At 32.9% G+C, this 17,100-nt stretch overlaps 1 protein-coding gene across 2 annotated transcripts in view; it reads left to right on the top strand.

Annotated features, from left to right (window-relative positions):
* LOC119831742 (tyrosine-protein kinase Src42A) overlaps positions 1–17,100 on the top strand; it is a 78,845-nt gene that overhangs the window by 49,206 nt on the left and 12,539 nt on the right. The window contains exons 1-3 of one of the 2 annotated variants that reach the window (XM_038355226.1): positions 182–2,011; positions 11,306–11,427; positions 14,379–14,542. In XM_038355226.1, coding sequence (XP_038211154.1) covers positions 429–2,011; positions 11,306–11,427; positions 14,379–14,542 — 1,869 coding nt within the window. In that variant the 5' untranslated portion in view covers positions 182–428. Of the gene's footprint in view, positions 1–181; positions 2,012–11,305; positions 11,428–14,378; positions 14,543–17,100 lie in introns of those variants that run through there. The other variant, XM_038355227.1, reaches the window with a different exon arrangement.

Genomic DNA, 17,100 nt, shown 5'->3' with positions numbered 1-17,100 from the left:
ATAAGTTTAAAACATGAGTTACAATATTTCGAAGCGCTTAATAGGTTACCAATACCGTTACATAATTCGCCCGAGGAGTGCATCATATGGAAGTTGATGTATGATCAGAAAAGATGATCGTATGGTAGCGGGGCGTGTGCGGGCTGCGGCGGTGCGCGTGCGACTCTCACCGTCTTATCTCTCGCGACCTCCGCCGCGTCCGGACGCGCACGAAAACCGCGCTCAGCGCCGCTCACACTCGCGTCGCAACGCGCTATGTCGCCCTTCAGACGACTAACTAGTGTATTTGAATATTTAAACTTGTTTTCTCTTAAAAGTGTGGGATGTAGCCCAGAAGCACGACAGTGAATTGTAATACATATTTTGTGACAAATAATCGAGACTATTTAAAAATAGGGAGAGAAATTTCTTTGTTATTTAACTCGACGATGGTGTCCGAAGGGGCTCTGCCCGTTGTATGGTGTATGCGTGATAACCAACTTGTACCTCACCAGGTATCCGGTGTTAAATTACAAGGAGTTGTCACAGGGGCGCACATAGCTGCCGTTACAAACTTTTTACGCATGGTAGCTGGTACCCCTATAATTTTACCCCATACAAGTTTGCCGGAAAATATAGAGAATGATGTTAATCAGGAAAAGGAAAACACTACGAGACAACGAAAGTTATCCATGCAAGTGGAAGTGCCTTGTGTTTTTCTGTCTGAAAGTGCATTGAAGAAAGCAAAAAGCCGTCAAAATTCTTTAGAAGAGAAAAAGGTACTATTTGAAAATTCCAGTATAAATGATGTGAATTGGAACAAAGATAATATGTCATTTATGAATTCAACAAATAATTTATTGAGTAACAAATCTATAATGGAAAAAGATTGTTTGAAAAGGCCTATTTTTTCCGAATCGGAGACAGAAAACATAACTCAAAGAATTACTAGAATAATAGATCTAGATAATTTAAATAACGATAAATTAAATAACGACAAAGATATAGAGCCTACTCAAAGGATAACTAGGATTATCGAATTTAAAGATAATCATTTACCTCCAGTATCCAAAGATATGGAAAATGAAGTGCCACAGAAAATAACTAGAATAATAGAGCTTAATGATAGTAATTTATTTTCAACGACTAATGACGACGCTGATGATGGAAGTAACGACCAAAAAATAACGAAATCCATAGATTCTTCTTTTCCGAGTATGGCTAAAATAATTGAAATGGAAAACGAAAAATCAAATGAAAGGAAAATTTCATTGACAAGTGAGCGAGAAATTGGTTGCGGGCTTGATGATTGCCATGAAGATATTGTGACAAATTTCAGGCCTCTGCAAAGGAGTAGATTTAGTGTAGATTCCTCGTGCTCCGAAAACTCTTACGCTAATATCGAAACAATTAATAAGAGTTTACAGGATGATAAAAAGGAGGATAATTTAGAATCTTCAAATGCTGACTCTCTGTTAGCTACAAAACCAATTATTCGTTCTCGTTTTCGTAGAAAAAAAACTTCGGTTTGTTCCATCGGTTCTTCGGACTGTGATGATGAAGTAGATGTAATATTTAAATCTAAGCCGAAATCTAGTCAGTGGGTGAGTCTTGATTGGATTCCACCTCCTCATAAAGAAGAACCAGTGATAACGCATGTCTGTGATAAAAACGATTTCATATCGAAATGGATTGCGGAACAAAATTCGCAAAGTTCAGGAATTGTGCCTGATGAAAGAAGAAGAAGCCTTCCTCCAAAATCTAACGAAATTTATTTACAAAATATGAGAAGGTTTAGCGACAGCTTGCAAATTTGTAAAGAGGATGCGGCAAGCGATTCACCTGCTACTGTAAAATGGAAATGGCATGATATTGTTAAACAACATCTACAACTATTAAAAAACGATAAAGGTTTTAGACGTCAAAGGGGAAGTTGGATGCGAACAGCCCGAAGATTGTCTCATTCGAACGTAAATAATAATAGTTTGGATACCTTGCCATTGGATACATATATGAAGCTAAACACGATGCCGTAAGTACATTATTATAATACCTTAAACAACAAAATTTAAAAATAAATGTTGAATAGAATCGTCGTGACCCAAGTGCGCCGGTCTACTTACCTAAGCGTGACTTGTCCAAAACTGGTTATCATCTTTTACTGACGCTCCTACTACTCGTGCTAATCAATTTCGTTTTTCAACGTCGTCAAACTTTAAAACTCTTTACTTAACGTGCATTGACATAAGAAATACATAGATGTTCTCATGTCTTTGTTAATTAAAGGTCGGTAGTACGATTTGTTTAAATAACTTCTAACGAATTTTCCATAAGGTATTGAAGGATCCATAATTCGCTTTAAAATATATTCCTTATGCGGTTTAAAGCTTTTTAAAAAGCATATTGAGGAGTGTGTGTTACGAGAGCAACTCTAAAGCACACACTTCCGCAAGGCCGTCTGATTAGAATGCAGGGAGCTCGCGTCCAAGGCTACGTCTGAGCGGTCGGTCGGTGCACCGGCTAACGTCTTCCTCCCGACTGTTTGGCTATTGGAAGTCAACTGAGGAAGTGAACTACGAAGGTGACACTAACGAAAACTGTATCTGACCCATCGGAAGCGATTGTGCTTTGAATTCATCACATCCTTTGTTCGTGATTAAATTTTATAGGTTTCCTTAATTCCTGTTTTGAATAATTAGGAAACATCCGACGCATTGCCTTCTGGTATTTTCCAGACATTAATACACGTAGTAATCAGATACTATAATAATGTAGGATTAGCTACATATTGTGAGTTTAACCACGAAAGCACGCGGGAAGTACCAGTGGTTATTGAGGCAAGGTATACGGACGTACTGGTATCGGATTCACTGATCAGCCTTGAGGGTTACCTACCGACTCTGATTGCACAATCTTTGCGTTCTTGTTCTCCGTTATTTTTTTTTTTTTTTGCAAATGCATCTTCAAGATCATATTATTTCGCATTTAAATCTGAAATCTAATAAAAGATCTATACATTAAATACATGTTACAGATACATTCAAAGTATAAAGGGATTATCCTAACAGAATTTTGTTTTCAATTACAGAAGTTTCACAAACACAGTTGTTTGTAAGAATCGACTACACACCTATTGTGCTAGCATGTGATGATAACACATGCATTTCAAACAAAATCTTTTTTCTATTTAGGTAGAACGTAGAAAATACTAATTAAATATGTAGGTACTCCATGTATGCAAAATAAATTGTTAGTACACTAGTATTTTTCTTATCACATTATCACTTAAAGACAAGTCAAATTAGTTGATACATTAAGATTTTATCATTTGATTGTTTTTTATAAATATGATTTCAGTTTTCTATCAATACTAAGTTTAAAACATCGTGTATTTTGTATTTATCTAAGCAAATCGGTAATTTAAAGAAAATGTTGTGAATTTTTATTTGAAATTGTTACCATTCAAGTGATTTAAAACGTTCAAATGTGTTCTAGTTTACTATGATACCAATTGATGTGCAATGTCGTAATGCCATGACGCTGTCTATAGTAATTTGTGATACAAATCATGGATACTTTGGTATTCGAGACTGAAAGAAAACGCGTTTGGAATAAAAAGTAAATACAACTCATGTTCTTACGTCCTTTTTCTTCCATAGAATTAACAAAATTCATAATAATATTATGGCAGCAATTCATCCAGTTCACTTTCACCGTATCAAATTATTGTTTGAGTACTTAACGCCTCGCAAATTCACAATGCTGACGCTTTTTACGGACTCAACGAGTCGCTTTCTAGATCATATACTTTTATTTTTCAGTTTCATGTTATCGATCTAAGTATTACGTATATTTTAAGTGTAATCTTTCAAAGGTTCTCATTTAAATGTTAAAATTTAAACAATGTTATTTCATTGTTCGATAACACGTGTTAGAAAATTTCTTGCTCTTATCACAGTGGTTCGTGGAGATCGTCTCTTGCGAAAGAACAATGCAACAGGTTTTATGATTTGTTTTTCCTTTTTTATACGGCGACCAGCGCTGGCCAAGAAATACTACCAGCCTTTATCGATAATATAATCGCTGTTTTGTTGAAATTTCTTCACTATGTTTTATTCGTCAAGGGTTTTTTGAATCGTTATTTCACATTTATAGTATGTAAACTTTCTCATATGCACGTAATATGGTTAAAATATATTAGAGGGCATTGTTAATATTTGACATTGACATTTTTGGACTATACATACTTACTACAAAGTCTCTGATTGACAAGTTAAATACGATTCATTATCTGAAAATAAATAGATACTTGAGTAATGCCTCATGTGAAGGACTTTTTGCTTGAGTATTTTTATTTTTATTTCATTGTTAGAAAAGTATAATGACTTGTATAAATGTAGTATGCTCTTAGTTTTTGATTAACACTGATCATTTTTTATAAAAAGAAATTCAATTCGTGTCTATTGTTCATAACATGTAACATTCCAAGTTGAAATGTTATGACGAAATAGCGTAGCCAAATCGTGATATAGTTTTGCAATATTCTACGCATATTACGCATAAAATAACTTAAAATATTGTGTACTCGTATATATATTATACATTTTACTCACTTTACAGTTGACTATTAAGCCCAAATCCACGCCACCAAAATAAGCTATTCCTGCCTGAGCCCAAATTAGAATGAAAACGGTTAAAACGGTCCACACTATAAATGTATAAAAATATTTAATAAACTACCTGACAGAATAAGACATTGAACTTAGTGACAATTCTTATTAGAAAAAATAAAAAAAACTGTATGTTACACAAATGCTATAATATACCCAACGAATATATAAATTAAACATGACTCGATCTTTCGGTCGAAATTAAATTGTCAATCTTATAAATGAACCATATTGTTATTTGTATGTTTTAATGAATATATGTGGTCAATTTTAACATTATATGATAATTGTTTGCAATGGCCTCACAGACCCATGTTATTGATTTAATGCCCACAGAATGTTATATCTTGTAACGTGATGCAATATTATAATAAATAAATAATTATTTATAAGCATCACAAATACCATTTCGCAGTACCTATCTGTTGTTTCGCACTACGCATCATCGAACCATTCTTGAACAAATGGCACTCATATTTTACGACTCATTGTGAAGTTCGCTAATTGTCACATTTCGATTGCTACATTACCAAAATAATAATAATCTGTGTAATTTGTATTTTGGTTTCCTGTTTACATCAACGTAAACAATGTTTGTGTTTATTGATTTATTACTAATATTTTCATATTGTCAGCTGCGGAAAATTTGTAATAATTTATTTGTTAGCAGCTTTCCAGAACTTGAGATTTTTCTCAAAGTCAAAGACTCCTCCTTCTGAAATGAATGAAAATTTTGTTTTTTAATCTTTATCTATATTATCATAGTTAGGATTATAATATCAAATGCTAGTATACATTATGCTTCGCAACAATAATTTTGCATACTGTTTCAAACCTCCCGAGTCTTGTTGCTAGACCTAGTAACTTACTCAATTACTAACGTGAACTAGTGTTGCCCTTTGGCTCTTACAATCTACATGAGTTGCGATGCTTCTGACATAACTATAGGTTTGAACGAAGACATACAAGTTTAACAGCATCCTTGTGAATACCGATAAATTTTGTTTTATCTGATGCGTTAACTCTAATCGCGCCTGTTATGAAATCCATCATCTTTGCACTTTATATTGCAGCCTTTTTGGCTGAGAGTCTGTGTTTGATGACTACAAACTTTTTTGAATTAGAGAGAACTTAAATTCTATCGGTCTTTTGGGAAGATCTCATTGCGAATTCACTGTATGCCTTGATATCCCTCAATTGTTATCCTTATCTTTTATTAATGTGTATAAGTAACGGACAAACGTCCGTATATTGTGCGATTTTACCGTTTGCTTATTATGTTTAATGGGGTTTTTGGTTCACGAATCTCCTTTCATCTGAAACCTCGTGCACTAAATAATATTTCAAGGATTTCGGCTCCATATTGAGAACACGTCAAAAGCCCATTCTTCATAATGACTTACGCTGACCGGGGTGTAAAGTAAACCAATGAAGGTAAATACTTTAACCGGTCAATGCCGATGTTATGTTATTATAGTTACTGAATTATTATTTTTTATTCCATGAAATTAAATCAACCAATAAAACTTGTTATATTTAAATTATCTATAGATATTAATAATGATAAATAATAGAATGAAACTTGATTTTGTCTTTTTTTTAGATTGGTAGTTAGAATATTATTTGATCGAGGTTTTGTATTAAAACATAAAAAATTACATACACAACAAATATTACGTAAACATCAAAAAAATGCGTATAAATCGCAATGAGTTAACAACTTGTCATCTATAAAACAAAGTATTCATTTGAACGGAAATCGTCTCACAATAAAGCAAATACAATGGGAGCAAAATGCCTCTAATGCAGGATCATCTTATTGTTGAGTTAATTGCTGTCAATTACAGTAGCAATTAATGCAACTTGACTTTTATACTGCACGTGTATATGTATGGTGTTTTGGCTGTTGTTTTCCACTAAACCTACCATCACGAATCCTCCTCGTTTATGGTCATAACCTGAACCGGACCTATCGTTCATCAAGACCGTTTTTCAGCTTCATTTTGTATCGTCAATCCTAGACCTTAATCATAAATCATCTTGATGATCAATTATTGCATTCGGACAAAACCATTATGCAATATGCGTTTTTAATTATTAATCTAATTCTTATAAACGAAACAGGTCCACTATTAAAAGCTCCTCAGGCCTTGTACAAAGTCTATATTTAGATGAGCCCCTTGTCTTTATTGTTATTTGTATAGTGTAAAAAGCTGAACTTGAACGTGTTTCCTAATCAAGCTCGTGGTAGAAATTAATATGGATATCTAATTAAACCAAGTAATGACTTCATTGTTTATGAGAACAATATGAATTACTTTGATTGCTCGTTACCGATTAATGAACGGAATTTTATAATGATTTCTATTTTTGAAATGTGATTATTTAATACTCTTTTATATAATAGATAAAATATTTTAAACACCTATTACGACTTATCTTTGACAACTCTAAACATATGACATGCCACAAAGTTATGAAACTACTTTAGTTAGTTTAGTAAATATTATATAATAATCGGTCATATTGAAATGCCATAAAACCATCAAACTTATCAAATATATTTACAAACAAAGTAAATTAGGACAAACTTGAATATCAAAGTGGGTGTCGCCAGTTTGCGAAATGACACTCGCCGACTCTTACTAGATTTGAGATGTCTAGGCAATAAAGGAAGGCAGCCATATTTGCACATTTCTGTTTGAACTTTCGAATGTATCGAACAGAAACGAATATAACGGCGAGTCCAAGGAAAGTTATGTTTCAATACTGAGAAAATATGTAACATCAGTTATACATGGCGCTTTATATTTATACATATACACTACATTTGCTATGTGGTCGTCGCAGTCAATTAGGCGTGCATTAGAGTCTCTACGGAATGTAGAAAGTTGATGAAAATAATGTAAACCAACAAACAAGTTCGGATAAGTGTAAAAATAAATCTTAATTCTGGAATACTAGTCGTTACAATAATTTACGTGGCAATCAAAGAACTGGTTCTCAGTAAATCATTAATGGATGACTCACTTTGAAAAATGTACGGTAAAATAGCATTTGTTTACATACATTTTTTTATATAGCGCAAAATACTAATAAATCTCTCATTGATCAAAATTTTGTTATGAATTGAACAATAGACGTGTACTTTGTCAACGAATAATAGAAATGATTCAAAACATATAAGATTTCTCCGACTCTATAATGCAGGTCAAGGTCGTTCTATCGTCTGGTCCGGCGGCGGCGCTTGCGTTACTGTAATATTCAATGTTTTATGACTCGAGCTACGGGTTTAATAACCGCGTTATACAGTAAAGCTATTATAAATAGAAGCAACTTAATCCTAGACATCACTAGGCGCTCGTTTTATATGCTCTAAGCAGCGCTTTTCGATGCAAATTTATTACTTCAGCGATCAGGGGTATAATTGCAGCTAAATTGTTCACTATAATTAGAAACTATTTAAAATCGTGACCTTCTTTTATTTTTAAAGTAAATTGTAAAAGTGAATTGAACAGTGCGGTATTTCCATCCAAGTTAAAACTGTGATCAATTATCCTTTTTTTCTTTTAAATCGACCTTAAAGTAAAAGAAGCCTTTTTAATCTAATATTTGGAAATTATCTATCGGAATCCCTGTAATTACCGTTTTAGTCAATAAATTATAAAAGAAACTATCAGACTAGTGATACTTTTTTTCAAAAATGCTTTAATTAATTACTGTTTCTATTTATATCTGTTTGTTTTATAAATAGTCATCCAATGTGTAAATGAGGATAAAATCAGTTTCATTAAAATGTATCAATTCTCGGCGCGTCTCCAGAACAGACCTTCGTCAATGCAGTACGCCTATAACAAATCTATGACCCTTAAAATGCCCTTAGCACGTGACGAGGCCTCGCTGAGTAATAAAAGTTTCTATTCATAACCTTTCACAGTATTTTTATGATTATTTTGACATTGGTCTCCATAATAATTATCCTTTAGACGTTATCTAAATCTAACATTGAATAAATAAGATCGTTTCTCAATTACATTGTTATTCCATTACACAGTTTGTTGCTGTTAAGGAAAGTTTTCATGAAGGTTGCATTGCAATTGGGTGATTGTTAGTTTGCAACGGGATTGGAATCACACTTGTCTACGTTGATTCACATTTACGTGTTAATTAGCTTATCTATATGTAGATGTGTATGCTGGATACATTATTTTTGTTGTTACTGATTTGTAAGAATTTCAAATTCATTCAGGTTAATCAATCAATTACAATCTAAATTTGCCATTGCATAGAAAACCTGATAAGTATTACCGCTATTGTAGATTTGATCAACAGGTCAATATTCTATTATCTACAATTCCGGCAAAATTCTTCATTTTCAAATATTATGAAGTATGATTTTGTCCTCTCAAAACCGAAGTAGATACCTACCTTGCGACTTCGCTAACTTAACAAATTATTATTTTCCTATTTATACGTATTAATCCTGCTATAACACATCATCGGTCACCCTAATGATTATTTTAGATGCATGCCTGATCCAGGTTCACCATAACTTTTCCTGTTTCACGTGTTGTATATATAATTACCCAGTCACGGTTCGTCTCTGTGCTGATAAACATCGGATATGACTTGGCCGTTTCCTTAATTGCAATCCAAGACTCTCCGTGCCGCTGCTTCGTAATCCAATGAACAATTATAATCAACATTCAATCAGAACTTATCGTCACGAACGCTATAAAATCTTTATGATTATAAAACTAGGTACCTTCGGTTTCTAACTAGTAAAAAGTTTTAGATTGTTTTATAGTATCATCTTAAGATCAATATATACAAATGTTAATGCTCAGCCTATTATTTCCATTGAATGTCGTTGTAATTAATTATCTTAAACTGCTGTGTGTAACAGGCTGATATTGAGCCATTAAAACATATCACAAACAGGTCTTGCAAGGATAGCGGTTTGAAGAATTCGCAACAGGATATTCATCTTATTATAATTTGTAATTTTTCAATCTGTCAAACTAATCTAATGAATTGTATGTGTGAGAGGGAACGCTCGCTACGTTCGTGTATCTTTGGCCCGTAATTTGGCGCAATCCTGTCTGCTATTGTGAAGTGCTCGATATTTTGCAATGATATGGCGAGTTAACTTCAGTGGTAGCCATTTTAACGATATATGTGAACGGAATACGTGATGTGTATTAACTGTAGCACTAATTTGGAAGTTTACCATACATCAACATCATATTTAATACGTAGCATTATGTGATAATGTCTGGAAGTATTTTATTATTCATTATTTTAAACATAACATTCATCCAAATAATAGATACCTTCATGTATAACAACCGGATTAAAGCATATTCTGTAAAAAACATATGATGACCTATCTTACTATATACCACAGCTAGCATGTAAAAAAAGAAATCGTTTTGAACTTATTGTTTTTGAATATTTATTTGTAGTACTTTATTATATGTATTAACGATACCGTTTCCTTAATATGTCTTGAATATAAGTGTAAGTACTAATAATGAATGTTGCATCAAAAACTGCAACTGCGAAAACATACTTCTAATTTAACTCGGTGAATTTAAATCCTTGCATTACTTATACGTTACTCACCTGTGGCTGGTACATAAGTATACTATTTTATTTAAATAAATCGCTACTATCTGAAATAAGTTATTTTCAATGACGCCATTGATAATCAAAATATGTACGTACATTGTCGCATCCTATCGAGATTTCACGTTAAAAAAAACAAGGATTCGTGTGACACGGGCGCCAATTGAATGCAAAGTAGACATTCTTTCGTTGGTGTTGACTCATCTAGCTTTCTGGACCTCGTGTTTTAACAGTTCTATTTTTATTCAACTCATTCTGTCATTCATACAAGCATTAATTAATATTTTATTAAACTCAAAACACTTAATGTGGTATGGTACGGTAGCTTATCTTAAAGAAAAAAATATTACAAAAAACTTAGAAGCTTTTATCGACAAGACATTGAACCTTATGTTTGTTGACATAAATAATAATATCAATAGTCTTTGCAATGGGTATCCTACCTATCTTAACTCTCGATTTGTAACTTTATAACGATTTTTGGTTTAATTTTGTTTATTAACCTTACAGAACAGATATGTTTATCCTTCTTGTTGAGAAAGACATTTAAATAAATCCTACTAATATTATAAACGTGAAAGTTTGTAAGTATGGCTGTATGGATGTTTGTTACTCTTTCACACAAAAACTAATGAACTGATTGCAATGAAATTTGGTACGTAGATAGCTGGACAACTGGAATAACATATAGGCAACTTTTTATCCCGATATTCCTACGGGATACGGACTTACGCGGGTGAAACCGCGGGGCGCAGCTAGTATTACATAAAATATTCAAATTTTTATTTAATAAGTAATATTCAAGGTTTTGAGGATTGCTCATACTTACTTAAATGTCGTACGTGCCCGAAGTCTCCGACGTATATTCTCTAGCATGCACATGTATTATCTATTTCTATTCAATGCAAAATGTTCCCGCGATAATGTGATATCAATAAAAAGTCATCATAGCTGTGTAAACAATCCTAATATAAAATTACACAAATTGACCTTTATAAAACCTATCTGATTGTAGTTACTTCTTTCAGGTGGTACTTCCGTAAAATAAAACGAATCGAGGCGGAGAAGAAATTGCTCCTGCCCGAAAACGAACACGGTGCTTTCCTCATTCGTGATTCGGAAAGCCGTCATAATGACTTTTCACTATCAGGTAAGTTTTGCTATAATTATTGAAAACAACCAATTGATTATTTTCGTAATGCACTTCCCTATATATTAGGTATCACTGTTAATAATCTTAACAGTTAAGGATTGAACCAGACTGATTTTATGACCCTTTTTCTTTGGATTTGAAACTTAAAGCGAACGTTGCAATGATATCATACATTAGCTATTCATAACCAAATAATAAACGGTGTTTTAAGGATGTCTGTAAATTTAAGCATACAAGTTTCTACTTGAGACAAACCACTGACCTAATGTAAATCTTTATATGTATTTCGGATGAAAGTAGCGCAGTAGGAAAAAGACGTAAAATGTCACATTGTACGTGACTGAAGCCGAGGGCACTGGCTAGGTGTACAAACTGTGCACTTGTGTATCTCGAATATTCTACCCTGATAGTGAACCGGTTGAAGTTTTTCTAAGATCTGGCGTCGTGGGAACATGCGTGTATCCAAGGACTAGAGCGATAGATGCCCAACTCGTGACTAACGACCAATTAATTCAGAAGTACTATTTGTTTTATTTAGCATTTCATTTTATATGGACATTTATCAGTTATAATTATCGTTGAGTTATTAATAAATAGGTAGGTCAGAAATAGTACCTAGTGAGTGAGAATCTCATATTACAAAGGGTGTTTTTATTACTATATGAATTGGCTATTGGACAAATATTGGAAAAATTGTGCACATTTCTTTATTTAATTTATTTTATCACAATTGAATGGGGAAAATAGTTTTAAAGATTTTAATTGAATTTTACTATTAGAACTGTCATAATGTCGACCTACATGACGTGAGCTATTCTACTGTTAAATGTAACAATATACCTACCATTAAATGTCCAAACAGATTGCTCAGGTATATACATTAATTACTTTTAAATATTTACCTAAATCTAAAAATTATTATAAATAAGTACTACCGATCCGATATTTTTGAAGCCAATTACAGATACTTTGAAATGATTTCTTATTTTCATCACTTTAAAACACCTAAAACTTAGGTGATATATCCGTATATATATGCAGTTTTTCAAAGAAGACGAGATGAAACCAATAGAAATACCTTATTAAACTTAGCTCTTATTTTAACCGCAGGGTGTTGAAGTTAATTTATTTTAATACCTGTCGGAGTTTATATCTTCTCACTGACTGACGTTGAATTATAATGAAATCCTACATACAGTTCAGTGGCTCTCGCTTGATTTGTAACAGTGCAGTGTATATTGAGAGACGAATTAAATTATATTGTTGCAACAAACATTATAGCTGCAGACCACGTCGCGTCGACATTCTTACTATTACCTCATAATGTTCACCTCATCTTGCTAGTTTTGCACAAAATGTTGAAGTAGGTCATGTGGAACGCAAACTACGACGCCAGAATCGTATATTTTCAAAATTGTATATGCGTTATTAAAAGCAGTCTGTTTATTTTTTTTTTTTACTTTATTTATAAATATTAATTTTTATTATTGTTTTAGTTACTTAGAATAATTAACATTAAGATAAATAAATAATGTTTTACGCAGTATAATGGTATTTAAATTATAACTTACATATCACAATTAAATCTTATAATACAAAGAAGTAAGTGTTTATTACTGTGATATTCACCTAATTTCTCTTTTTGTGAACAATAAAGACCAGTATTTCACGTATAATCGGTATCAAATTCCAAGGTTTACCGCGAAATCTTACATGTACTCCCGACGCTCGACGACGCGACCTTAACATTCATGCTATGCAGACCTGGTCAATATTTCTAGATGAACATTATAATAAATTCCTGTATTAGATTACGACACGTATAACAAGTATTGTATGAACAATATTTCACACTTCGGATCAGGGATCGCAAAGTGTCTGTTATATGTGAGCGCTTAATTTATATTAATTCATAACAAGTTATTTAATTATAAAGGATTAAATGGGAATGCAATTTAACGATATTTGTTGCATCACCAGTGATCAATTCGAATTACTGACGATTTTCATTAATTAAGGAATAATTGATATCTTCTCTATATACTTAAAGTTCTCATGTCCCAATACTCGTGTTACCATACTCCTTCGAAACGGCCGGACTGATTCTCATTAAATTTTGTGTGCATATTGCGTAGGTCTTAGAATCCAAGGGCCTACATTTATTTTTCCTAAGAACAGCATTTGACGGGTTAGCTAGCGATTTATATAATTGCTCTTGATTTCATATTCAACAGCCCGTCTAAATATATATATATCTATCTGTAACTTTGATACAGGAGAAGTCCTTTGTTTGAAAAATAATTAACCGTCTGGCGGGTAAAGATATTTCGGCGAATATTTTATTTAATGGGTATCCACGGTTTCGCTCGACGTCTTGACATAATTTTATATTCTAAACAAAACATTATGGAAAACGTTTTTCGGAATCCTAAATAAATAAGTAGTATACTCCTAACTCAAATAAGGAACCGTGTTATTATCGTAACTTTAAAATTCAGTCACGATCAAGAGAGTGCTAAAACGTCATCCTTAGGTTTTCATGGAATTAGCTGATTAAAATTAATGCTACTTGCGAACTGTTTATTATGTCCCTTTAAAATAAAAAAACTAAGAGTCATTTTGAATCTAGTATTATCGACTTCGTAACAATATAAACCGCACACCCGAAACAAAAAATACGTTATGTTTGGGCGAGCACATGTCTTTATTTATTATACATTCTTTGTATTACAACATACACTTGTATTTTTAAACTTTTTTTTTTTTTTCAAATAATCTGTAAGTTTCAATTTAATGATTATACCTATAATCTCCGTTGATTAAATTCTTAAAACACAAGAATTTATTAAAAATTACTTAAAGAATGTTTACATGATAGTCGACCCCTGTTCCAATATTGATTACGTTTCCATGCATATATTTGGTATTAATAAAAACACAATTTATAGTTCGCGACGGTGACACGGTGAAGCATTACCGCATAAGACAGCTCGATGAGGGCGGCTTCTTCATAGCCCGGCGCACCACCTTCCGAACCCTACAGGAGCTGGTGGAACATTACAGCAAGGACGCGGATGGCCTCTGCGTCTCCCTTAACAACCCGTGTGTACAGGTCAGTGAAGGATACATCATTGCTTTAATTATATTATCAAATATAAGTTCTTGAACGACAGTAAAAAAGTACTTTATTGCACACGCATAAAAACCTAAACACAGAAACAAAATATAAGCGGTACAAATATGATATGTAAACAGTTACGCGGATGCTTTTTGACTTATTACGGTTTAAACGGCTAATAGGTAGGTATGTAAGTTTTATGCGATAGTTATAATATAAGAAGATGGGAGTGTATAAATATTAATTACGGAAAATGTTTAAATTTAATGTCAAGTTGAGTTGATATTACATAATTAATTGATTAAATTATGTAATTGTACCATTATACGCACAAACGTAAATTAATCTATAAATGAATTGCATAATAGTACTAATCACAGTGATTGTGATATTCGCTCTATCTGAATCCGTAAAGATACATAAAACAATAATTCCCACCTACAAATATACCTACCTACACGGTAGGTACGTTAACGAAAGAAAGTGTCACTGATCTATTGAGCAATAACGTTCATGATCCACACAATAATAGCAATTGAACTGTCAAGTGAACTTGTGTATTATTTATTACTACGCGTGTACATAAATTGTGGAATCCAATATTGCAAGGTTATAGGAATTAGGTACGTGCAGCGATGGACGCCATTGTACTCGTGAGAAATATTGGCTATTGGACGAGTTCGGGCGGGCATTAAATTCAACGAAGGACCAACGCTTTCCTGGACGTTATCGGCTCTGACCACGCGTGTCATTCTCAATATCATGTTTTTCGTACGAAAGTTATTTCAGGGTACGATAAAGACGATCGTTTAAAGCTGTCGTTCAATCTTTAATATAATCTACCCATTCATAATTTGGTCAAAAAAGGTTTATTTATTTTTTGATTCAAGCATAATATATTTTTAATATGACAATGAGTAGAAATTTGAAATTGCGCATAGAGCTTGATTAATAGCGATATAAACAAACTCCCTACCAAATATTTACATAAGAAACATGTCACAAACCAAATTAATAACATCCCAAACACTGTAAATAATACACATGTGTACGTAATAAGTTAATAACGCGTTATTAATCAAACGGTATACATAATGCATGACGAGCGAGTGATTTACGCGACGATGCAGCCTTTGAAAAATGTTGCGATGTTAATTCTATCGGCGGAGTTTCCAATGTTATGCAATTTATACATTGAATAGACAGCATTCCAATTTCCAGTTAAACTGTGACCGGCGCCAAGGCTGTGACCCCGCTTTCGTGACGAATAACATCCATATGCTTACATGCACGCATAAGAACGCTTACAACATCGCGGAGATAGCTCACATTGCTTTATTTCGAAGCACACAGATTTTTGTATCATGTCAAATCTAAATTGATTGTGGATATGCTATTGATTATTAAAAAAAACAAAACAGTCAAATTGTAAATAAATATGCGAGTGGAGGCAAAAATCAGAATCATCTTGAAGAAAAAATATATATAATAATGTATATTTTTTATCCTCGTTTCCTATTTATTATTCCGTTTCATATTAAACGAATTCAGCACTCAAAGATACGGATTCCGCATCACACGTGCAAAACATTTAATTCATAATTGTCACGCGTATACATATTTGACGTAAATGTAATTAGAATAAATAATGAGGGGTATTGTTCGCGTGCAAACTTTTACATGATTAACCTTACATTTGTTTTAATGAATCATTTGTTTTAAGTGTTTTGTTTTACTTGAGGACAGACGTTTCCTCGATTGTTGAACAAATATGCGTACAAGTCAATGGGGTTATCACCATTTTCATTTTCATAATTGTATGTACAATCAATAAACATTCAAATTATTAATCTTTTTAATATAAACGTAGATGGAAATAACTCATTCATAAAGCAACAAACGCAATGATTAATGATAAAATGTTAGGTTTTACCAGATGAATATGTTAACTCTTTAATACCCGCCCAAAGCTTTGAGAGCGTTTCAATCTGAAAGTTGCAATACCGCCCACCCGGCCATGTTATTGATGTAAAAAATGCGGACGAATATATTATGTTAAAATTAATAAGCAAAAGTAAACTCCCCGGTAACTCAATTCCACGATTTGAAAGTACGACTATCACATCTACGGATCTCTCAAATACGTCATTACTCAAAAAATGCTCCGCGTCAGAAACTTGTAATTATTTATCGGTAAATAAAAGTAGGCCGTACCAATTAAGCAATGCAGAATTCAATATAGTTATCTGACGTTCTCGATCTTGACCTTATGAAAGAAATGCATTACTGAAGGGTTTCTCTATATTGGATTTTACATTATAACATATTTTTTATAATGATAATGATTTTATCAGATAAGATTTTGCATGCGGCTGTGATAATTCCAAAATCGCAATTTTTTCTTGACCGTCTTATTGGCTTCGCGATGTCGACTGACGATTGCTATACGTGATTGTGTATATTATTTGTCGTACAGGTCATCACTTTATAACACGCTTTTGTTTGCTTCACCTGTACGTTTATATGTAACTGATTCTTTTAGACTTGACGTA

Source organism: Zerene cesonia, chromosome 14 (assembly GCF_012273895.1).
Source record: "Zerene cesonia ecotype Mississippi chromosome 14, Zerene_cesonia_1.1, whole genome shotgun sequence".
NCBI lineage: Eukaryota > Metazoa > Arthropoda > Insecta > Lepidoptera > Pieridae > Zerene > Zerene cesonia.
Note: the sequence above shows the minus strand (reverse complement) of the source record. Positions and strands in the feature narration are given on the sequence as shown.